This window comes from Symphodus melops (assembly GCF_947650265.1).
Source record: "Symphodus melops genome assembly, chromosome: 1".
Lineage (NCBI taxonomy): Eukaryota > Metazoa > Chordata > Actinopteri > Labriformes > Labridae > Symphodus > Symphodus melops.
Genome location: NC_136691.1, coordinates 41,911,629 through 41,936,836, shown reverse-complemented (window position 1 = coordinate 41,936,836; position 25,208 = coordinate 41,911,629). Strand labels below are relative to the sequence as shown.

Sequence of the window (25,208 nt, the reverse complement as noted above, 5' to 3'; positions counted from 1 at the left end):
CTAAAGGGAGACGCTCTGTGAATTACAAATACAGGCTCAGCCTTCTCAAGACTGTATTGTATTCATATTGTCTAAAGAAACATGCATAACAAGCTTCACTTTTTAATATTTTTTTATTTTGCATCCATTTCTTGCCTTTACTGCCTGTAAAAGGCTTTGGATGAAACTTATGATCCTCTTGTACATCGTTTCATATATCTGTAAATAGCAATCTACACTTAAAAATCTTAAAATCTATTACGCCTTATTGTCTGTGTTTCTTTTCCTTTTTTTCTAGCTGTTCTTTCATGTCACACCTGAAAGGTCATAGGCTCTGTGGGCAACCTCCTTCTACCCTCCCACCTATTGTCTCTCTTTATTCACTGATGACTAAAGGTCAAATACCATCCACAGTTCAATTGAACATAAAGCTTGGTTGTCTGGCCATTGTTATAGCTTACTAAAACAAGTGGGGAGATTTCTTACGATGATTCCTCTCTGTGTGATGATGCGTTTGTTCTTCTTGCTCGTGTTCTTCTCGTGTGTCATTGGCATTACAGTGTTTACAACAATACGACATGGAACCCTACTGTGTGCATGATACGATCCATCCAAAACCAAAGAGATCAATACCAAAATATGGTAGCATGCTGGGCTACATAAGCCAAGAGGCCAAATGTTCACACGTGACAAAACACATGCGATATAAGATCGATTTAAATTAGGATCATTTTTCCGTCCTGTATAAATAGCAGTAAAGGTTTTCTCAAACTGGTACATCAGTCAAATGTCCACACGAGCTGCAAGTCTGGTTCTCTAGAGATATTGTTTGATTTAGATACCCAGTGTTCACACACACTCACACATATACTCTTATAGCTCTGCAGTGCTGCGTGGAGCCTTGTGAATGCAGCCGGACACTGTTCTGAAGTTGCAGCATGGATTGTCCCTCAGAGCGACGATGAAAACAAACACGCCTCTGGAAGGATACAGTTGGACATAACTGACGCACAAAGTCGATGCTAAATAATACCTGCCTGCTGTTTTACAACCCCATTTGTTGTGGAGACTCACCAGGGAGAGCGACCATAGAGGAAGCACACATGAGATGGATATTTATCGGGTTACAGGAGATGTGTTTGTGTGCTCACGTTGAATCCGCACATGTTCTGTTCCTGTTTGCTTTGTCTGTATTTGTATTTTTTGCCTAATTGATCTGTTTAAATTGGGTGGAACCAGAGCAGTGATCCTGCAATGGGTGTGTTATTTTCTCTTTCGAGATAGATGAGCTGACATTTCTGAATGTTTACAGTTTACAGTGTTAGTCTTTCCACAAGGAACATCATTGTGGTCCACAGAAGCCCTTTTTCCTGCAGGCTGACACATTATTTGTACATTATTATTTCTTATTTAATGGCTGCTGATCATTTCTTTCCTGCTAGTGAAGAAGAAACCACAGATGAGATTAGGATATTTTTTTTCAAACCACATGATTCATAACAGAACATGACACATTTCACGGAAGCAACTATTTCATTCAGTTGGGATAACTGAGCCAATTATGTAATCCAACTGACGCAACAAGTAGGGAGCAAGTGTTTACACAAGGTGTCACAAAGATAAGAAAAAGGCCTCACACCCAAAATAAGCCTCATATGGTACCTCTAGGAGCTTGTTTTTGTTCAATATATTTTTTCCCTGTTTTTTGTCATGTTGCATGAGTACCCAGGATTTAATGAAATAACACAACTGATAACAGTTTAACCAGCTACCTTGTCCTCGGGTGGAGGTTTTGGGAGCTGAAGTCAAGGATGTACGCATTTAAAGACGATGAAGCTGATCCCTTGCAGGCTGAGCTAAGCTGGCTCCCCATGCATCTTCTTGATTGTGTCCAACCAAATCCAGATATCTGTGCTTATCTAACATCTCACAGTTGGGGATTGTGAAGGTAATGAAAGCCCAGCAGTCAAGTCCTCAGAGTTCTACAACCCCCAGCTTTGCTAGTCTGCTATTGATTTTCCATTATTTCTTCAATCTGCTGCAGTAATCTAATAGTATCTTTGACTGAAGCCAGGCAGAGCAAACATGGGGCTAAATGTAGAATCTGTGTCTTGGAGATATAGATATAAAGGGAGCCTATCTGAAAACTTCTCAGCCTGATGGTTAGCTGTTTTCACTTATTATTATCATCGCCTTATTGCCCAATGAAAACAGTGAGGAAATTTACCAGAATACTTGACAGGTCAGATGCATTGGATCTGCATTTTTATCATACCAGACAGCCCATGTCTGTGCTCAGCTGCATATTTTCCTTGCCAGAACTGCTTGGCAAAAGAGAGGATATTTTGACTTCCATATGGGTAGACAGGCATCCTTGGCAATATCCCTGAAACCATGGAGAAGATATGGCATGAGAGCCAGTGTTTGATATGTACTCAAGTGTGTTTGTTTGAAGGGTGGTAGAGTTTCTTTTGAAGGTGTGTGAACGAGTGGGGAATTTAGCCGTTATGGATCAGAGAGACTGAAGTAAAAAGCAAATAGAGTTTGCTTTAACAGCACCGTCTCAGAGCAGATGTCACATACTGCAACATAACAGGAAAGATACAGTGCCTGGAAGATACGTTGTTGAACAAGTCTAGGTTTTAAACAAATACCCGGTCACTGGAAAAGGTGTCACTGGTTTGAAGCTTGAATAAAATCAAAGCTTAAAAATGTGAAAGGGGAAAGTTGCCCAGGGTTGATAATTGGTGCATTATTCCATAGATTTTTTGTGCTGGTCTGCATTGTGCAGAAATAATGCTGTAGAGTTTTACCACCATACATGTTTGTATCTGTAACAGTGAAGTTAATGTGACATAAACTGTGGAGAGATCGCTCTACATACGCAAGTGTATAATTGTTGAGGATTCCCTCCCTTTATTTGCTATGCCCGTGATGTTTGCAGTGGGAGTGTATAGATACAAGACACGACTGATTAGGATGATCCATCCGTCGGTTTTCATCCACACGTCCAACTCACTGTCCGCCGCTCTTTTGTGAAAAAGGTGAACAACAGGTCTGCTGTTGTTCACTGCAGCTGCGGGCCTCGCATGGATTGTTCTGGAAATAGTCTGTTGGAGAGCACCGGCTGGGTTGTGGGGTCAGGTGAGACAGAGAGAGAGAGAGAGAGAGAGAGAGAGAGAGAGAGAGAGAGATCCAAACAACCCCTTTTTAACACCGACACTCAGAGCAGGGCTGAGCAGGGAGCTACACAGTCCGATCGGCTCATTAAAATTCCTCAGGTTCAGGAATTAGAGTAATGGCTGAGGTGAATCAACACCCTATTACTCTGCACTGAAGGGAAATGTTCTGGTTTCATTTCTAATTACACAGCTAATGAGTGATAGCAGGATAATGTTGTGTAAAGACCATTTTTGGTGACGTGTGCCTCATGTGACAAACTTAAATCTCAGGATGACTTTTCAAGTTTTGTGCAATCAAACCTGCTCAATTCCTTCTTCAGGGAGACAGAATATTTATTTTAGAGAAGGTATACAGTAAATGGTGCAAAAACCAGAACAGCTCGCTGTAGTTGGATATTCCTCCTGCCAAAATGTATCATATCGGCGTTGTCTCTTTGTTTATAGCAACAGAGGAGCTGTTGGATTGATAAGAAGAGAGTCTGGAGATAAGAGTTAGGTGTCTGCTACATTCTTTTAATATCTGACCAGAGTGTGTGAACATGTTTTATCAAAAGACTCTATTCTTACTTTGAAGACTATTTATAAATTAAACAACAGAATATTTGTTTTGTTTTGTTTCTTAAGCATTTACGCTTTGCACAGTCACAATGCTGTAACCTGTCGTTGGAAATTAAGAGTTAACCAGTTGAACTGAGCGTATATTCGCAACGTAGATTTAAATTTCCATCGCGATGTGACTGACGTTCACACAGCAGGTGAGTGGAGGACACAGTGTTGCTGATGAAGCAGAAACATATTATGCAATAGTCATGGCTCTGAGGCCTGCAGGTGCATTTATATGCAGGTGAGGTGCTGACTGCAGGCTTGCCAGAGCTTTTCAGACAAAGTCCAACATATTTTAGCTTTTTATGTTTTGCTACTCCACGCGCTCATCTTCTGATTCCTTGTTTTCCAACTCACTCACTCGCTGACACAAACACACACACACACTCACACAGGAACTATTATGTCACACTTTAATTGATTTATGTTACTCTGCTTTATTTTTTATTTTCACTGAAGAGAGGGATTGAAACAGGATGCTAGGCTTGGGAGTGGTGCTGTTATAGCAACAATATTTCTGTTTTCCACCTTAAAACCGTAGTTTGATGAGTTGATTTAACTGCACATTAGCTGTTAACGGGGAGAATGGCGACTCTCTCCGCTCTACAGCATGACCAATCACCTGTTGTGACTTTGGTAGGGTCGTGCATAAAGTGCGTATTGCTTTTACGTACAGCACAGTTCACACACCAGCCTTCAGTTAATAAAAGAAGCCAGTTAGCTCGTTTCTATACTTGATAAAATGGCCGATTCTAAGAGGAAGAAGATGTTGACAGATGAAGCTGAGAAGAGAAAAACAGAGGGTGACCAGGCAAGGAGCAGAGCGTACGTCCCTCTAGATTTTATTTTGAACAGACTTCAAGGTAACATTAGGTTATTTTATTCGAGTTGTGTCTCAGGGTTGCATCCAACAATTAAGTTAGTTGTTTCTTTCCTTGTCTGTCTTTAAGTTTAGCTTTCTACTTTTGGAACCGTGCATACTTTTTCTCAACTAGCTTTAACCCCCCTCAGCTTTTCACATTAAACTTTAAAGCTAATTGTGTTTTTTGCCTTAGTTTCTTGATGTTTAACAATAACCTTTTGTGCATCTGTTTTCTGACAGAGGGTCCCCAGATTGAGAGAAAACTCCTGGTGTTTGCTGTGACTGGCAATCAAGAGATGTCGCCCTGATTGCTTTTTTGATGGGCGCAGCTTTCCATTAAGCAAGGTAACTTTATGCTATTTTTTGTAGCAGTAGGCTAAGCAACATGAAGATTCATACGGAGTGATGCTAATTTGAAACTTGACTGCCCAATCAAACCGAACAATTAAGAACATTTAGCTGCTGTGAGCGGGACCGGCATGAGGGTAGGTTGTTGAGTAAGCCGGGCAGCAGGGGAAGTTTGGGACCTAGGCATGCTAATCAACAGCAGCACAGGCTAACACTGGGGATGTACAACGTCACCTCTCTGGCAGGGAAGGAACCAGAGTTGGTGCTGGAGGTGGAGTGGCTGGCTAGATATAGTAGTCGGTCTCACCCTTTGTGCACAGCAACAGTTCTGGAGCTTCCTGAGATCAGTTATTTCATCTTATCCTAGTTTTATTTCAGACTTGTGTGCCTCTTTCAGATGTCCACCACCACAGAAAATGGGATGGGAGGACCTTGGAACACAAGCAGAGAGAAAACATACAAAAAGGTAAACACCCCCCCCCCACACACACACACACACACACACACACACACACACACACACACAACACGAGTATACATACAACACCCTAAATATGTTTGTTTAATTTGTATTTATATATACAAGACATGAAGCTGCTTCTGTAATATGCAATTAAGTTTTACTGTTTAGAGCAAAAAGTCCAAAAGGTTTCTCCTTCATGTCACTTGAGTGCTCATAAATATCCTTTAACAGCACATCATGTCCTGAGCCCTGCCAGGGCTCTCAGCCAGAGACCAGTCAAGTCCTGTTTTTATTCTCTAACTTGAGACGTCACGGCTTATTGCAGCATTTCTTAGGATGTCAACATGACAAGGCTTACAAGGCTAGTATTGTTTAGGTTGAGCCTAAAGGTGATCAAAGGTCTCTTCATGGATTTCTGTTTGGGAAATAACTTCTCGATTTCAACTGTAATCTGTAAATGAATAAAAATGGCTTCAGAATGTTTATATACACTCATTTGTGTATGTAATGAGGACAGTACTGACAGTATGTCATAACAGCCTGACTAATGCCATGGCATCTCTTCTATTTTCCCCTTTAGACCACGTCATCAGCCTTGAAGGGTGCCATTCAACTCGGCATTGGCTATACAGTGGGAAACCTTACCTCCAAGCCAGACAGAGATGTACTTATGCAAGACTTCTATGTGGTGGAGAGTGTCTTTCTGCCAAGGTTAGTACCACTCGCACTGTCACACTCCACACTGCATATTTTGATGCAGTTGCTCAGTTCACGAGTTATTTAAAGTATTTTTTCGCAAAATTGAATCAAAATAATAGTCACACTCTAGCATAAGCTCAAGGTTATTTGTCTACAAGAGTCAGTGAATCAGAGCGGCGTCATGAAAACCAACTATGTGTAGGTGGTAATAGGCTGGCAGTGACAGTTTCCTGAATGAATGGAAAAAGGCCTAAACATTAAGCTTTCCCTGGCTGCCTGCTTGCATATTAAGAAGTATGCGTTTTATATTGAAATCACTGTTTTTAATCATGCCCGGTACTTACTGCAAGAACTGGACAAAGAAATGATGCTTCAACCACAAACGGCCCCCGTCATCATTGACTAACAAAGTGAATTTTGCTGGTCTAAGTCATGATGCAAGGATGAAAGTATTCTGATGGAAAATCCCGCCAAGAACTGTGAAATCAGCTTACTGTGGGGCTCTTACTGCCACAGAGCAAAACATTTATCTGTGTGTGGCTTCATCTTGAGGAACGTCTGACTTATGCATTAACACATGCAGACAGTTAATACACAGGGACATGCAATACTCTTGCCCATATGATTTAGAACTAAAAGCAACAGATTCAGTTCAGTTGATTGGATCATTTTCTTTAGCATAATACATTTTTATGTTCTGTTTTAAAGAAATGTGTTTTGCAAGGTTGAAAATAAAAGACGAATAGTCAAAATGGGTTCTTTGGTACTCTGATCACTGAAAAGTGTCTTCAAGGAAGAAAATTTGTGTCAAATAAGGAAATGCTTTGTTGTCACCAGGATATGCAAAGTCATCATGGTTTATGTAAACTTTATCTTGGCACACACATTTACTGTCCTGTTACTCAGCAACAGCCAAACATTACTCTTGCTCCAGGTGTTGGCCTTACTTTGAGGAGTTTTTAAAATCCTGCTAGAGCTCTGTTACATCCTCCTCAATCCAGTTTCAAACCTTTTCACATAATGTTGACATAAAGTGGAAGTTAAGGCTATCCTCAGGGCGAGTCGTTCACAGAGAAGAGTCAACAAGGCTCTATGTGAGGGGAAAAAAAGAAAATGAAGAAGAATGAACAAACGAACAGTAGGGAGGGGAAATGGACGTCTTAATTTTCATTTGACACAACCTCTTTATTCTCTTTACTTCTTTCTCTTAGTTTTTCTGTTCTGTACAAACAAACAGAGTCTTTTCTTCCTTCGCACTGACAGAGCATCATCAGAGAGAGGCTAAGTGATAAAGATGGCTTTTATTGCCCTGCCTCTCTCTCCACACTCCTCTCCCTCTCTTCATCCTTGTGCTGCTGCTGCTCCTCTCTCGAGGGGTTTTCCACTGTTGTTTGTCCTGCCAGTCATATTTTAGATTGCTCGATACGTCACAGCAAACTTTAACACGCAGTTTTTGTCCTTTGGTGCATGTTTCTCTGATAACCAGCACATACAAATCATGAGTTAAACACACACACACACACACACACACACACACACACACACACACACACACACACACACACACACTGATGTCTCTGTGATTAGATTGAATGAAACATTTCTCTGTGCAGTGTTTTGCTGAGGCACATGTTACCATCACAGCCTCTCATTAGTGATAATGTTGTTGCCATCACACACTAAGTAGAGCTGTCCAATTTCTTTGTAGTGTAATCACAGGTGTAGTGTTTCACATTGTATCCAATTACCAGTAAAAAGACCCAACATGTTGGCCTGTGATTCCCAGAAAAAAAGGAAAACCAAAACTTTTAATACAGCTAATTCTTTTAAGCTTTTGGGTCGCAATAATGTAAATTAGTTTACATTAAAGACTCAACTGCTCCTGGTTTTTAGACATAGTTAGGTTATAAAACAGTGTAGTTATTTGTCACAAACGGTCTGATAGTGTCAGGATCCTCTCTACAGTCAAGACATATGTAGGTTATTGATGTGTGTGTGTGTGTTGTTTTTAGTGTCACACTAAGCTTGTCCCTTCCCTCCAAAAACAGAGTCAAGGCTCATGTGTTATGTTGTATTGTTCAAGCCTAGTTATCAGAGCTACACTCAGTCCCCAGGCGAAACACTCAATACAGGCCAGTTTGTCTCTACAACACTGGGAATGTGCGTTCCCATCGATGACTTGACTGAAGCCTGTTCATTCATGGCTGGAATACATTACAAGTACCTCCTGATATTTCACTGATAGCCTCGATATCCAGGCTCAAAGAATAATAAGGCTTTACAATCCTTGGGGGTCAGAAAAAACAACGACACCCTCTTACAAATTGTTAAAGTTTTTTTAACACACTAATTTGAGTTTATGTTGAAGCATGTATATATTTTAATTTTTTTGTTGCACGTTTTGTTTTTCATCATACATGCCAGCGAGGGAAGTAACTTGACACCGGCGCATCACTATCCCGACTTCCGCTTCAAGACCTACGCTCCGCTGGCATTCAGATACTTCAGGGATCTGTTTGGCATCAAACCAGATGACTACCTGGTAAGAGATGAACCTTCACACGATCATGCACACCCGAAAGCCAGACAAACATATTCACTGAAAGTCAAGCAAGTGTGGAGCATGTTTTATGGGTAACGTTAAATAACTGATAACCATTGTATACCTAAACAAAGACGGCAGAAAGATTTCATTCACCTACTGTTTGAGTTTCACCTCGAAAAAAAATCAAACTACAGTTTGGCATGTTTGAAAAAATTTAAAGACAAGCTGGAGCAGTGACTTTCTTTCTAGCTGGATAGGTTTCGCTCACCCTAATTCAAAGGCCCTACTAATAATATGTGGCTTCTGATCAGCCAAACATTATTAGTGCAAGGGAAAGACAGGACTGACGGGAGAAAACAATGATGGCGTTGAAGGTATTAAACGTAATACCTGGACTAAGAAAGCGTGCCCTCATTATGACGCTCCTAGTGTTGTCCAAAATCAGCTGATGATTAAGTTATGTTGTCAAAAAACCCAGGCTGTGAAACAGAGAGTGTAGTTTTCTGAAAGATACTCTGTGCATGTGTTAAACAGCAGCTTTTGGGTAGGTTTTTTTTTTTTTTGCTTAGTATTTGCACGTCCTGTGTGAAAATATTCTCCACCTGACCCCATGGGTGTCTTCCATCCCTCACGAGGTGTGTTCAAACAGCCCTGTCAAAGCCATTATTTAGACAAGTTACACGCCACCCTGTATGGTAATTTAATTTGCTGCTCACCAAGGAGTACCTTGTTGCCATATTCATCCCTGCTTAACACGTACGCCTCTTGCTCTGCAACAAATTAGATTTTGTGTAATCTTGTTTGAGCTTTGTTTTATTTTGAAGCTGTTCGCTGCTTTCTCCCTGCCTCCAAGCCTTTTTGAAACCCTACAGCTGCACTCTTGTTTTTGAATACGAAATTTGTTTTTTGCGTGAGGAAAAAACAAAAGACTGTGAAAACAGCACAGATGAAAATCAACTTGAAGGCATTTAACAGAAGAGGCCATAAGGCACTGCTGCTTAGAGGATATTCTGCTGATTGATGTCTGAGGTGAAATTACACACACACACACACACACACACACACACACACACACACACACACACACACACACACACACACACACACACTGTATCCTGAATGTAAATACAATTACAGGGAAACGTTTGTGCTGGTGGTAACTTAAGGTGACAGCAGATGGTTATCAGTGGAAGAGTCCCCGGGGAGAATAGTATGTTTCTCCTCCCCCCTGAAAATATTACACTTACAATGCACTTATTAACATTTAACCGTATCTTCAGTTAGCTGCTCTCACTGGCCCTCCATCCTGTTTTGCCGTGCTGAGATGAGAGCTTATTAACATGGCTGTGGAGTTGATGTTTCTGTTTATGTTAGTGGGCTGGTTTTCTATTTGTTAGGCTTTTGATTCTTTGATCTGGTATTTCAGGTAATGAGTCATTTGTCATTGTTGTAAATTGTAAATTTACAAAGGAAATGCAGAAAACCACATTTTTTCCCCCTTCATTAGTAAATAAACCAAACATCCCTCTGCTGTAGCGCTTCATTGATCATGTTTTCCCGAAAAAAGCAGGTTGAATGTTTATCGTGTTTTTCCATGTGTTAAGAGCTGTGTATGTTTCCTTCCCCAGTACTCCCTGGTGAATGAGCCTCTCATTGAGCTGACCAACCCGGGGGCCAGCGGCTCTCTCTTCTACCTAACTAGCGATGACGAGTTCATCATTAAAACCGTCCAGCACAAAGAGGCCAAGTTTCTGCAGAGATTGCTGCCTGGATACTACATGGTGAGACATTCTGCATGTCGGTTTCTCAATGAGGTCCCCAGCACGGGGAGGTGGAAAATCTCTTGTGTTGTTGAGTGTTGATGGGGGTCTGAAACCTCTTTGAACTGATTACTCATAGTGGCATAAATGAGTTGCAGGGAACGTTTCATTAGCTTTAGCGATAGCGCACTTTCAGACTGAGAAGTGTCGCGGTCAAGAAGGTTGAGAACATGTGGGCTGCATGCACATAAGTCAAGCCCCTACTTAAACAGTAACCTATAAACATTTTAAGAAACCTTGGCTCTCACCTCACACTTCTTTAAAAGAAAAGAAGATAACAAAAAAAAGTAACATGGCCTGATTACATACAGAATATGTCTGTATCAGAATATTTTGGGGTATTTTAAAACCTTTCTAATTTATAAAATTGGTGTGCTTTTGGTTTTCTGCTGTAACGTGAATACCCTAAATCCTATTATTTTATCAGGTCATCAATAACATAATATAACCAAAACATGAAACCAGGAACCAAACTTTTTTTCCATTTATCTTACTTACAGCTTCCTTTATAGATTAATAGCACAGTCCAAGCTAATTAAATGATCACCAAAGTTGGATCCTGGTCACTACGTAGTTAATGAAGCTGTCTTTCAACTCCCAGAACCTGAACCAGAATCCACGCACACTACTGCCCAAGTTCTACGGACTCTACTGCATCCAGTCCGGAGGAATCAACATCCGATTGGTTGTGATGAACAATGTGCTGCCACGCTCGGTCAAAATGCACTACAAATACGACCTGAAGGGATCAACCTATAAGAGACGAGCGTCCAGGAAGGAGAGAGAGAAGGCCTCTCCGACCTACAAAGACCTGGATTTTCAGGACATGCATGAAGAAGGGCTTTACTTTGACACAGAGACATACAACAACCTAATGAAGACCCTGCAGAGAGACTGTCGGGTACGTGGTTTGATTTGTTGTCTCTGTCTTTCAATTATTCAGATTTTTTAAGTTACAAAGTCAAACCAGAATAAAACGGTCTCTTTAATTCCATAAAAGGAAGCTGCACAACAAACCAAGTCCAGATTCAGAAGCTTTTCATTACCAGAATTATTTCCTAAGTTTGCAAATAGCATTACATTCTCGTTTCTTCATTCCTTTACAAAAGCATCTTGATCTCTGTGTAGCAAAGCCAACATGTCATGTGCAGTGTTAGATCTCAGAGCAGATGGCTTTGAACATAGGAAATCCCTTGTGTGAAGGGACATTAATGTTGAAGGGTTGTTATTTGTCTCTGATTCTTGTGACCTATTATGCAACAATACACACACAATACACATAAATTGACCACATTGTGTATTAGATTAGTGTGCATCTAAAATTGGAGAAAATGTCTAGAGAGTTTTCAATCTTTTTACACAGGATGTTCTTCAGAGTGAGCTCTCAGTTTTCCCTGGGCTCTGTGCTCCTGTCCCTCTGCTGCTTTGTTTCCATGCATCATGGCTCTTAAAACATCAATTGCAATTTAGACATGATCCTGGTAACGTGAGAGACTCGGAACAAAGATGGTTCTTCAGTCTAAAGCCTTACATTCTTCTTTATTTTTTTCACTGAGGCAAGAAAACTGCTGGATGAGGACATTGGAGTTCAGTAAGAGACATGATCTGGGCTCCTGTGATCGCCTGTAATATTCACTCATCTTACTTTGAAAGCATGCAAACCTGGATCATGAGTCAAGGACAGTTTAGTGCAGTGAATTTTCAGATTTTGGTCACGTTTGCATACCTCATTTGAATGAAAGGGTTGGAACAGGCCTTCAGGCGTTAACTGTAAAAAAGAAAAACCAGAAAAGAAAAGCTTTTTATTGCCTTTGCCTTGAAATAACAACCAAGATAATGTGGTAATTTTAGAGTTACAGATAACACCACAGATAAATCGATTTGGAGTGATATCTTGCTTCAAATTGTACAATAAGTTGTTTGTACCCCTTCTCAATTAACCAAATACATACCAAATATATATTTCTGTAGTTACATTTATGCACTGTTATCATTTCTGAGAAAACCGCGATGGGTTCTTGGAGTTATTATGGAGCTAATATGTTGAACCCTCATAGTGGCAGGTTAATGATGGGGATTCAAACCTAAATCCCCCTGTGTTGTAATCATATTTGTTCTGCATGGAAAACAGTAATTGCGCACACACACACGTACGCACTCTCATCCTTTACGCACAGTTCCCATATGGGGGCGCCTATTGTGATTTGAAACCTGGGTCTGTATTCGCAAAGCTTTTCAAGTACAAAGAGTTGCTCCTACTGACAGATTTCTAAGAAAAGTCTCCGAATTGTGACATTTTCAGGGACTGTGCCCTTAAAGTGAGGACTGGATGCTGGTAAAGATAAAAGTCATGTTCAAAGCATCTTTCCTTTAAGAGAGCTCCTGTGGTGTATTTTAAAAAAAAAGTCTGTTTCATCACTCCTCTTGGGGTCCAACAGTTCATATCTTCCCCCCTTGTTAACTTCCTACTGAGTGGCATTGTGGTGCACTTTTAAAGAAAAGTTTACAAACATGTTGTAAGCTATAGGAAATTGGCCCCTGTACATGCTACAACTACTCTTCTCCCGGTGCCCCTTGGAGCTCTCTGAGGATTCCCAGATGTATTGTGAATACGGCCACTGGAATCTGACCAGGATCTTTCTGTAAGTGGCAGTCTGTGTTTGTATGAAAAGGCCCGTTGCAGAGACTTCCTGTCACACTTCCTGCTGGGACCTTCCTGAAACCTGTCCGAATTGGCAACACTGCACGACACCACCGAGCTAATGACTTAATGACTTCCATTACACCAGCCTCAGCTTAACGTTTAGATTTTTTTAGTGTGTGGGAAATTGGAATTAAAAAACCTTGATGGCTTTATAGCCAAACACTGATTGATGACTCATGAAACTGAATTAGTGTTAATGAACAGTGTGATGCGGTGGGTATATTTAGTTTGTCCTGTTAGGTAACCGAGCTCTCCTCTTCTTTCTGAGTTATTGAAAAATAAGATACCACAGTACATACTTGTACTTTACTTGAATATGTTCATATAATGCTTCAACAGTTCAGATGGAGATATTGTGTTTATAACTAAGCTATCATAGGGAAATTTGCATAAAATATAGCTATAAAAGTTGACGGTAAAGTAGCATTACTTTCTGTTTCATAGAAGTAACTTCTGTTTTTCCACACTAGTTAGATATTCAGGGTTGCTCATGTGAAAAGGTGGAGATTTCAACCCATAGTGGGTAAGCACATGTGAAGAACTGTGACTTTTCACATCTTCAGTCAAATTGTATCTTGACTGCTTTGGACAACGTTGTGATGTTTGCTTAAAGTTTCCAGGAATTCATTGGAACCTCCAGTGATCTCTTTAGGTTATGGCCCCTCTCATTATCATTAACTGATATGCTGACTTTGGTGACATCCTCTTTTTTTTTTCTTCCAGAAATCCTCCCTTCTTGCTAAGTCAGTAGTTTCTTGATTCAAACCTGAGAGCATACTCACTAACAGTTTGCAACATGCACAGCCTTCCTGCCACAATGTGTTCATGTACAGTACAGGCCTCTATGCCACATGTGTAATATATATTGTGTTGTGTGTGTGTGTATGTGAATGAGAGTGTTGACCAGCAGCTGTTACAGACTCTGTGCTGTACAGTTTGTTATTGTCACGGCTTCCTGCTCTCGCCTCCTGAGCGGGAAGCAAAGTGCCCTCTATGCAGAATCAGCGTCCATTTTCATGAGTAAGCAGCTAACCCCGTCACCCCAGGAGAGGCTGCTGATCAAAACACAGAGGAGGGTCTGCAAACACCAAGCGACAGGGGGTGAGGGGCATGGAGGGAACAAGGAAATGAGGGGGGGATAGTTGTCCTATGAAAGGACGTGTGGTGAGGCCTCTGGAAAGTACATTTTTACTGTTTTTACTTTGCTTGAAGCGCTGTGATTTCTGTTTCAAAGGAATGTGGGAAGTTAAAGTTGAAGCACAAAGCTGAAACATGAGCAGAAGAGGAGTAGCGATGACTGTAAGGGAATCAGATATTGGTTCTTCTACTCAGAACTCTGGGCTGTTCTTTTAAGTCTTTTTCCCTTCATTATTCTGCTGCTCCCCTGATACTGCCACAATGTCAAAACAACACAAGGCATTAATAATTCATGTTGAACTCTAATGTACAGAGAAAGGAAAAGTGTAATTGAGTGTATGTGCTCATGGTATTTCCTGGTGGGTGAGTCTGATTTCACTCATGTCCCTGTTGCCTAACAGATGCTGTGTCACAGCTGTCTGTGATTAGGATGTGATGGATTTAGTGATGCTGTTGAAGATGTCGAGCTGTCCAAACAGGTTTTCTTCTCAAAAAATGTGTAGGACTAGTAAATTCATCATTTTTGTGCCAACCCTGACACAATGACATTTTGTGCAGTTTTGACTCAATGAGAATCAGTGAAATAGGAGCTCTTCAATTTTAAATACAAACAACAGTCTAAATAAGGAGTCAATGTAGGCATGCATTCTTGGAAGTGGCACAGCAGTCTGGCCAATCATAAACAACAATTTATTGTATGTTCCGCCTCTCCACAGCCATGTGATGCTGTGACAACAATGGTTTCTCTCACGCTCAGCTGCGGAAAACTAAGGGCGTCACTGACCTTGCAGTCAGAAGTCAGTGCTGCTATAACAAAAATCCTGAACCACAGTCACAGCACATGGCTGTAACATTTTTATAACCCACGTCTAAGGCTGCCAAAAAAGGTTTTTTTTTTGCTGATATTCTGCTGACTGTGTATAGTATGTATAAACTAGTATTGCTTGGACTGGAACAAATTTAACATATTATTTGGAATTCACAGATTTTGTCTGAATCTGTGAACATATTTTACTGGATACAGTAATCGAAGATGTTATATAGAATTTGGTTTACAGTTTATAAGTTGCTTGGCTTCAATCCAATCGTATCTAAGACAGCAGTTCTACAACAATGGACAGTTTTTACAAGGTGACCCAACAAGGGACTGCAGATTAAAATGAGCTCTAAGGTACAATGCATCAAATGTAAACATAATTGATATTGTACACAGTCCCTACATTGAAGTAGTTAAGTTTTATGAACTAGGTTTATGTGGATCCAAAGATGAAAAAGAGTACTATGCAATAACCTAGAAATGAAGTGCTATTGTTTTAGGCTGAGACAATGGTCATTATTGGCGTTATGTGGCTGCCCAAGAGCACACCCAGCTTTCCTCCATCGAATATGGAAGTAATATGGGTAGTAGCAGGTTGTACTAATGAATAATTGATGTGTACTAGAGCAGAGTCAATCCTGTGATTGTAACTGAACCCAGGCCAAATGTCACAGCAAAACGTCTAATACTTATAAAGCATGCAGTGAATAAATGTCAGTGAAAAGTGGGGCACCATGGTGAGCACAATGGGGAGACCTCATACTGAAAGGGTTAGCTTTGAGCATTCAATGCAACAACAAAACAACGCTGTATTTATATCTAGAATGGAGAAATGTTGCTGAGGCCGAACACAGAGGATCAGAAATAGTCCACTCCACTCACTTTTAATTTTAAGAAGCTCAAGAAAGTCTCACAGATACGATTTATTAACAGCAAATTGCTGCTGTTTTTTTTTTTTTTTTTTTTGCTGTGAAGATTTGATTATGTGCTGGCTAAAGCTGGGGCCAGGACCAGCATTGAAGTCCTTCTGTAGGCAGCCTGGTGTGTGTGGCTCTATTCAAAATGGCTGCAGTTTGAATAGGCTGGGGGAGTACAAGTGACAGGAGGCAAATTGTTGAAATGGAAAAGGCAAAGCTCATACAAATGCCCCAGTGTTTGTATGGGACTGGCTTTATGTCTATTTAGTATTTGTGTGTCTGAGTCTGCAAGCGTGTGTCTCTCATACAAATGCAAATTGTATTTAGAACCAACACAAACCCTCGACCCTGACCATGCAATTCAATTCAAAAAACTTTATTTGTCCCCGGGGGGCAATCAAAAAGGGCTTATCTGGAGGAAGATAAGAAGAAGTTGTAGGTCAGCTTCAAAACACTGTCTGTCTCACGTTCTTCACAAAAATAGGCCAGACTGGATCACAACTCTTTTTGATTATAGATGACTTTATTTAAATTGCTTCCAATCCTATTGGCTTAACAATGTGTTGATTAAGTTGTATAAGTGAGATGATCCTAGACAATAATGATCAACTTCAGGGAAACATCAGGCGTACGTTTTGCTCTGACTATCTCTTTACCCCTTCACTTCCTGTGTGTATTTTTTTAAGCAACTTTAGAAACATACATTGTGGAACAGAGGGAGATTTTAGACCTGATGTTTGGTTATTGTTTCAAACCTGAAAGGAATTTAAGGGACCGTAAATGTTAAATATCTTTATACAATTATCAACCTCTCTATATTCTCTTTCAGCCTTTTTGTTAATGCATTTACTGTAGGCTCAATTTAATGACCCAGAACAGTAACTTTATTGTACAGTCTAGGTCATAAGATAAACCCAGCTACCTGGCAGTGACCCTAATCCAGTTCTCAGATCACACTCATGCCTCTCTGTCTCGCCTTGCCTTGCCGTGACGGCTGTGCTTGAGCAGTGGGAGACAGAAAGTCGCAGAGTTTCTGGGAAACTGGGCGAAAGGCTACTCAGACAGGTCAATGTGTAACACTTGGCTCAGTGTGGAGAAACACCTTGTTTATTTTGTTCAAACCTGAGTCGAACAAAGATTTTCTTTTGCAAGCTCAAGGCCTTTAAGCTGGGAAGCATGTTGGATAATTCAAATGTTAAGGGATAATAAGAATGAGCTTTTCTGTAAATGTCATAATGATGCTTTATTGACCTTCAGGGCGCTATAGGTGAAGAATTAAAGCTGACATAAGTGGAAAAATCCACTCATACTGTGTTTTTTAAACAAATGTGTAAATGTGAAATAAACCAACCAGGTCCTTTGTTTGTGGTCTGCGTGAGTCTCACAACACAGAATACATGCTCTGTTTCACTGTTTCTGTATCACTGGTGCTTGATTCATGTTTTATTTTGACCAAAGCACAGCACAGATGTTTCATTTAGACCACAGGGGACTGTTTCAAAAGGTGAAAAAGGGGAATAATATGTCCTCTTTAAGTCCAGGAGAAAAATTGCATTCAGTGATTAAACGGGTCTTTGAAAATAAATGTAAAAAATGTTGCTTATTTAATGTAAATGGACTTTTTGTGCATTTTTTTAACCACGTCTTGATACTTTCTGTAGGTGCTGGAGAGTTTTAAGATCATGGACTACAGCCTACTGCTGGGTGTTCACGTCCTGGACCACAACCAGAGAGAGGGGGGGGAGCCAGGCCAGGCAGGGGGCGACGGGAGGAGACCTGTGGGTCAGAGGGTACTTTACTCCACCGCTATGGAGTCCATCCAGGGAGACGGCAAGGCAGCTGAAGCTCTCACCACAGACGACACGTGAGTGGGCTCAGCAGGGTGAAAACACACATTATGCACACATATTTGGGCAAATATACTCAGTGTGTGTGTGTGTGTGTGTCTTAATCTCCACCTTTTCTCTGACAGACAGTTATACAACCAGGATCATAATATTCACACAGTGTACACACAGTCCAGCTCTCTTATAACCATTCTTCAGAACAGCTACTGTTCTGCTTATTAGCAGCAATAAACATGAATACTAATACCGTCCTGGCCCTTTTACAAACAATGTTACGTCTTTGACTGCTGCTGTTTTGTTTAACTGTGTTTCAGGATGGGTGGCATCCCCGCCAAAACACACAAAGAGGAAAAGCTTCTCATCTTCCTGGGTATCATCGATATTCTACAGTCGTATAGGTTTGTTAACTTATTGATGAATTCATTCGTCTGAAGACTTGTGGTGTCATAAAAACAATTGACATTGACTTGATCAGTTGTAAAATGCCTCTTCAGTAGCCCCTGCAGATGTGACAATTAACAGAATGTGAATGGATATTTAAAGCTGTCAAGAGTTTTCACCTGCTTAGAATCAGATCAGATAAGATCCAACTTTATTCATCCTGAAGGAAATTCTTGTGCCAGTTTGCTTAAACATTACAATATAAGAAAGAGCAACAAGAAAAGATCAATTGTGATATGAAGTAATGAGTGGATAAGGGTGAAATACAAAGAAAGTGTTGCTAAAAAGCATGAACTAGTAGTGTAATCATGTAGATAGGGGGTGAGGTAAGCAGGACAGTAATTGGATAATTGACTGTAGTATCAACAGTTGAAACACAGACACAGCAAGCTTCGGGTAGTGACCACGCTGATCATGTTACATGATAATCAAGAAGAGTGATATTGCACATGACAGTAAAATTATGTAATAACATTGATAAACATGATACAGCTTGATATGGAAAGTAATATTGCACGTAATAGCCAAATATTCAAAGCTAGGTTTGTCCCAACTTTAAAGTAACATTGCACATGCAGGTTTATTGGACATCTGCAGACATTGAAAGATCTGAGTCTCCTGAGAGAATACAGGCAGCTCTGACCCTTATTGTAGACTGCAGCAGTGTTTTTAGTGCAGTCCAGTTTATTGTCTGTGTGGACACCCAGTCATTTTATTGTCACTGAATTCATCACATACATCTCTGTGAGCCTGTTTGGTTGAAGCATCAGGTGCAGTCATGATGGGTGAGGTGAGATCAGGTCAGACAGGCAGGGTGAACAGGCCCACTTTGTCCCATATCTATTGTAGCATGCTTCTCTTTGAGACAGTTTTACATAACCTCAAACTTTGATTATTTTTTGCCAACAGCTGAAAAGTGACCTTGGGTTTTTTGCCATACCATCAGAAAAGGGGAAGTATAAAGAGAAGGTTGTTGGGCAAGCGGATACTTAATGACAAGCTTTCTTCTTGTTTTTTTTCCCCTCTCTCCAGGTTCATTAAAAAGTTGGAACACTCGTGGAAAGCTCTGGTGTATGATGGCGTAAGTGGATACTCTGCTCAGATGTGGCTCTGCTGCTTTCATGAATGGGCCTTTTATTTGGTCTTAGTTTTACATCTGCAGATAAAAGCCTAACATTTTCTCTGCCTGTCCTCAGGACTCAGTGTCGGTGCACAGGCCTGGGTTTTATGCCAGCCGTTTCCTCAAGTTCATGAGCACACGGGTCTTCAGGAAGAACCAACGTAAGTCTGCAGGATTATTGTCCAACATGTGAGGGAATGCATGCAAATAGCACAGATAAGGGCATGTAATGGGAAAAAGGAAGTACTTCTCTGATATGAAAATCAATCTGTTGCCTGTTTTAATTGTCTATTGCACCAGCCGTAACATACTTGTCACATTTATTGGAATATTGTTTCCTTGCTTTGTCTCTGCTTCACAGAAAGAAAAGTTGCTTTTTTTTTTTCTTTTTTTTTACAGTACTTCTCTCAGGCATCCAGTTTTGCCATCCAGTAACAAAAGCACACAATCACTAATCACTAAATTGGATGCAAATATTTTGTTAAACTCCTTAAGTCAAGATTAGGTTGATCCCCTCTAAAAAAAAACAACCAAAAAACCAAACCATGCAGAAAGGAGCCAAGCAGACCCGATAGTCGTATCACAGTCATTTATCGTGTGTGTCAACCAGCAGAGTCTACAGAAGGTTGAGGCTGTGGCTTCATAGAAAATCTAAAGAAGTAGTTCTGGAAATGTGCATTTTCATCAAATGTAATGTTAATGTTATGCAACCATGTGGAGGGGGCAAAATCATGGATGAAGCAAAGATTTGAGGATTTTGCAACGCAATAAACCATCGCCAAGTCCCATCAGAGGGGGATGATGGGAAAGGATTTATTTTCATGCCCTGCTTTGGAGGAATGGATGAACGGGCCCACTTGTGTACTCGTCATTATGCTTTTTTAACAGTACAGTTACAGTACAAACAGTAACTTTGTAGACATTAATTAAATTCATCAAATCTTTACAGTATGCCCTTTTAATTATCTTCTCCTCTTGCTCTTTCTGTTTCCCTGAATCTTCCACTGTTTTTTGTTTTTTTTGCTCTGCAGCACTTCGATTCTCCCCTTCAAAGAGGACTCGTACATCCATCCCTGCTCTAAAGTCATCCTCACAGGAGATTCTGTCATCCCAGGATGAGAGGACTGAGGAGGAGAGGAGGGTCAGGCTGGGAGGAGCGTGCAGTCTGGCAAGTCTGGATGGACAAGGTACGAACAAGATTTAAAGGAAAACTTTTATAGTTTACTGTTAAGCAGTTTTCAATGTTGGTAAGACATCTCACCTCAGATATTTTTACAACATCCAAGAATTCAAGAAAATGAATGGTTACTGTATGATTGGTATGCTCAGCAGCAGTCTGACCTTTGCTTTTGGTAATAAGAAAGGAGGGTCTGTGTGAAAAGAGAAGTAATGTGTTGCTTCCTCTTTAACTTCAAGTGCCTCAAACCATCAGCTCCAGCTGTGACACAACATACGATGAGGCAATTTGAATTGCACAGCCTTTAACTCTTTATGCTGTGACGAACTGTATCTGACAGAGGACAGAGAACAGAAAGTCATAACTCACATCAAATTCTCTGCTCTTGTCTCAGTCAGTTGGATTACATGAAGAGGATATGATGAGAATAAATCTTGATGATCCAGTACCAGTTTTTATCAATTCACCTTACTTTAGCTTTAGTGAGCATATTGATTGACTACTGGGGGATTTATGGTTTCAAAGAAATGATGGGTGTCGCTGTGTTTTCTCACTCAAATGACAACAGATTTGATAAGCAAAGTTCAGTTTACTCTTTTTGGATAACATTGTGGCTGTAAAAAGTAGAATCCAAAATGTGTATGTGGACCTGAAGAAGCTTTCAAATTTGATAGATTTTATGCCTGTAGGGGCCTAAAAACATCAATTTGAAGAAATATAACCTGTGGCATTTATTTTGAAAGATGCTTGCTCTGAAATTGAGAAGAGAAAACCCAAGTTCCTTTTTCTTTATTTATGTGATGTTAATGTTTTCTCCTCAGTTGTGTTTGGTTCGTACCATCGTCCTGATCTGGTCCCTGCCATCCCGTCTTTCTATGAGGGCTCCTCCATGGGAACCATCTCCACCTCCTCCGTCTTTGTCAACGTAGACAACCAAACCGAAGAGAGGTGCAGTGTCTGCTTGTTTTCCTTTTTTGTACTCTCCCTTATTGCTCCCATTATATGAGGACACTCTGTTGATTTAGCAGCAGGTCTGGCAGTTTATATGAGGTTACTGTACACGTGATTGACATCAGGACGGGAAGGAAGACATGCAAATTGACAATGCACAAAGCAAACACACTCCCACGTCATTGTAGGATGAATTATTGTTGTTGTCGTCACCATTTTCAAAACGTGGACGAAAAATGCTCCACAAGTACAACTATCAGAACAGAATCTTCTATCTTGTCTGATTTAAAGGTTACTTTATGTAAGTTTAGACCGGGCAAATACCGCACAGCAGTCACAAGAAACTTATTAAAATTGGTGCCAAGTTTAATAACTTCCTTTTTCCCAGCCAAGTTCACACTCTTAAAACCTGGTAGAGACACCTGGGTACACGGTGTATTCATTACTAAATACTCTGGCTGTTTGTAAAGGGCAGTTTCACACTTCATCCTCTTCACTCTCTGTGTTTCCATCTCTCACCTCTCAGTCTGTCCGGCAGTGTCAGGTTCTGCTCCCTTTCCGAGGCACCATTGTGTGACTCGTCTGGTCTTGTCCCCTCATCAGTCACCTGCTGCTGCTCTGACATTGTTCAACTGTCTTCATAAATATTTAAACAGCGACTTTGACACGGCCTTACTTAGTGCCATTATGCTGCAGAAACCCTGTGACAGTGGAAACTGTATACACACCAACAGTGTCCCCTGTTTGACAGCCACTCTGCCTGTTCTCACGTTAGGATGCTCCCAGGAAGGCATGTTTAAAAATAAAGCTGTTATTTACATGTACCTCTCTTCGTATTCATCCATTTAAGTCTACAAATGCATCTCTCTACCTCGATGTCGTACCTGCCCTTTTCGTCTGACAAAAGTAGTCAGTCACATGTCATAGAGGGTAAAAACACATTCCTGAATATATCAGGGAATCACCTGATCTTCATAACAATAACAGTTCTCATGTCGCCCCCTGGTGGCTGAATATGAAAGAGTTTAATATGAAGCTATTTGTTTTAGCAGATGCAGTCTGTTATTGCACCATATTTCATAACACCATTAAAAGACATATGCATGTGCTTATAGTTTGATGTTTTGAGTTTTTAAACTGTAGGTTCTTAAAAGGACTTCATGTAGGTTTGTTTGTTGTGCATATATTCTCCATCCTGTTTAGTATTTAGAAATAACATCTTTTGCTTTTCTTATTCTAAAACCAAATTTACTTTCATACTTCTGTTCATTTGCTCAGCTCTCATCTTTAATGCTACATCTGAACATCTGTGGTACAACATATCCAAGCAACAGTTTCATTTCGATTAAGTTATTGTTGTCAAATCTTTCCAATCTTGAGGAGATTTTGTTTATTTCCTGTAGGACGTTACAGTCTCTGAACAGAGGCCTCTGCTTATTTGACTTTTCCTGTCCTGCCTGCTGTTGCTTTGTATCCCAGACATCAGTGTCTCTGCATTACTCAGATCTTTTGTTTTTTATTTCTGGTTAATTCGCTCTTCAAAGCAGTGCTTGTGAATGCTTTATTTTAACCCTCAGCATGGTCTACTTCACATAGGAGGTTAATGTGAAGACATTTCTTATGTTACAGAGAGGATGTTGGGTCCAGCTCCACATTCACCCTGGAGGACAGCGCTATCTGCCTCAATTCAGAGCAAAGCACCATGGATGTGGACATAGACCGTGATGACGGATCAGTTCTGGACGTGTACTTGGTAAGTTTTTCTCCATTAGTAATTGCACACTTTTTAAAAAAAAATATTTTGTATTGAATTTGACAGTTAAAATCACATTGGTCACACACCCTTGCTACATTCCCACCCGCATACATCCACTCAGCCACACACATGCACACTTGAGAAGAGAAGCGCTATCAAATTTTCCCAACTCAAGGTTCATACAGACATTATTGGACAAAGTACCCGGACAAAGTATCCCCTGCTGATCCTGCACTGACTCAGGATCAGCAGGGGGCTCCACCGTTCACATTGGAAAACATACTTTATATTTTTAGATTATTTGAAACCATTATATAGAGGAAAATAAGTGTAAAAATTATAATAAAATAAAAATAATAATAAAAAATATGTAGAAAGATTTTAAATCACATTTTGCTTACACAAGAATTTGAAAAAAAGATTTGAGGATTTCTGTCTTTAGCTGGTATATATACAGTATATAGACAAAAAAAGCCTTTACTGCAATGTTCAATAACCCTTTTCTCTCTTCTCTACAACAGTGAAAAGAGCAGTTTTACAGCCTTCATTTCCTCCTGCCAATCATAAGACAATCCCCTCACTCCATTGGACAGACCATGCTGGCCTTTACTCCACTTTCAGTGCTGCTACATCCATTTTGCCACACATACTGCCAACAACCGAGAATCTTCTCCTGTTCATGGACTGAAAGACGACACAGAGACACAGTGCTGGACATCAGCTGAAACCGTGACATATCATGCAACGTGATGAACATCATACTGAACTGAGAGCCGCTTTTAGAGCATGAGTCAACACAGTGCCATTTAGTTTTATATAGGTAAACTGTTGTCAATGCCTTCACAGAGACCTAAAGCTTTCTTATGTAAACTTTGTTTATGAGGAGGGGATAGACATTTATTTCAGTAATTTTTTTTTCTACAGACCAGACAGAGACTTTCAAAGTTTTTATCTGCATTAGAAGCTGATCAGATGAGTTTATGATGACACAGCAACAATCTATGTGAAGCCAGAGCCAAGACAGATGACAAAGGGCTCATCTGAACAGATGTGATGGATAATGAAACATGGGAGTACATACACAGACTGTGACGTGGCAAAAGTGGCCCCATATCTCCTAATGGGGTTTTTATTCATTGAACCAGTGAACCCGTGGCCTTGGTGATGGGCTGCTGTACAGTGAAGTGAGCAAAGACAGTAACAGGATGTGTGATCAAACACAGCGGAGATGCTGCACTCGCTTTTCATAAAAAGGCACTTTTAACATTGGTTATGAATGATTACTGTAAGACATATTTTTCTCTGAAAGAGTTGCTTAGGTGGGTAGGCTACCTGGCGTAAGCACAGATTTGGATATGCACTTTTCTTTTTTTTCTTTTTACTCTTCAAATGCAAACCTCTGTAAGTCATCGATACTACATGTACAGAGAGAGTTAAGGATCATTGTGGATCATTTTTGATGTGGAGCTTCTAGTTTTGTGAGGTTTGCGTCATGACTGAAATGCCTTTACTCAGGATATCCTTTGATACTGAATAAGTGTGTCCTCTTCAGAAGTTACGAGACATGCACCCTTCACTAAGAAGTTGTCCCTTACCTCTTCAAAACATTTCCAAACATAAATGTTGAATTCCATGATCACGTGTTGGTTCAGATCATAATTTATTATGTAAATCTCAATATTTTACCATCTGCTGCAAAAGACCTTAATCGCTGAATGTAAAGACAATGCATATTTATATCTAGAAGAGAGTCCTATAAATAAACGGCTAAATTTCAATGTCTGCTGCTCAGTTACTGAAGAGTACATGTGTGCTAACTGCCATTCAAACAGTACACTGC

The 25,208-nt window shown here is 40.3% G+C and overlaps 1 protein-coding gene across 4 annotated transcripts in view; it reads left to right on the top strand.

Annotated features, from left to right (window-relative positions):
* pip5k1bb (phosphatidylinositol-4-phosphate 5-kinase, type I, beta b) overlaps positions 1 to 25,146 on the top strand; it is a 31,408-nt gene extending 6,262 nt beyond the window's left edge. For all 4 annotated transcript variants that reach the window (XM_079354796.1, XM_079354795.1, XM_079354793.1 and 1 more), the window contains exons 2-15: positions 4,867 to 4,971; positions 5,372 to 5,440; positions 6,018 to 6,148; positions 8,561 to 8,678; positions 10,310 to 10,462; positions 11,103 to 11,402; positions 17,738 to 17,940; positions 18,238 to 18,321; positions 19,397 to 19,445; positions 19,561 to 19,645; positions 20,516 to 20,671; positions 21,483 to 21,609; positions 23,242 to 23,365; positions 23,890 to 25,146. In XM_079354796.1, the coding sequence (XP_079210922.1) occupies positions 5,372 to 5,440; positions 6,018 to 6,148; positions 8,561 to 8,678; positions 10,310 to 10,462; positions 11,103 to 11,402; positions 17,738 to 17,940; positions 18,238 to 18,321; positions 19,397 to 19,445; positions 19,561 to 19,645; positions 20,516 to 20,671; positions 21,483 to 21,609; positions 23,242 to 23,365; positions 23,890 to 23,892 (1,602 nt within the window). In that variant the 5' untranslated portion in view covers positions 4,867 to 4,971 and the 3' untranslated portion in view covers positions 23,893 to 25,146. The remainder of the gene's footprint in view (positions 1 to 4,866; positions 4,972 to 5,371; positions 5,441 to 6,017; positions 6,149 to 8,560; positions 8,679 to 10,309; positions 10,463 to 11,102; positions 11,403 to 17,737; positions 17,941 to 18,237; positions 18,322 to 19,396; positions 19,446 to 19,560; positions 19,646 to 20,515; positions 20,672 to 21,482; positions 21,610 to 23,241; positions 23,366 to 23,889) is intronic.
* The last annotated feature ends 62 nt before the right edge of the window (positions 25,147 to 25,208 follow it).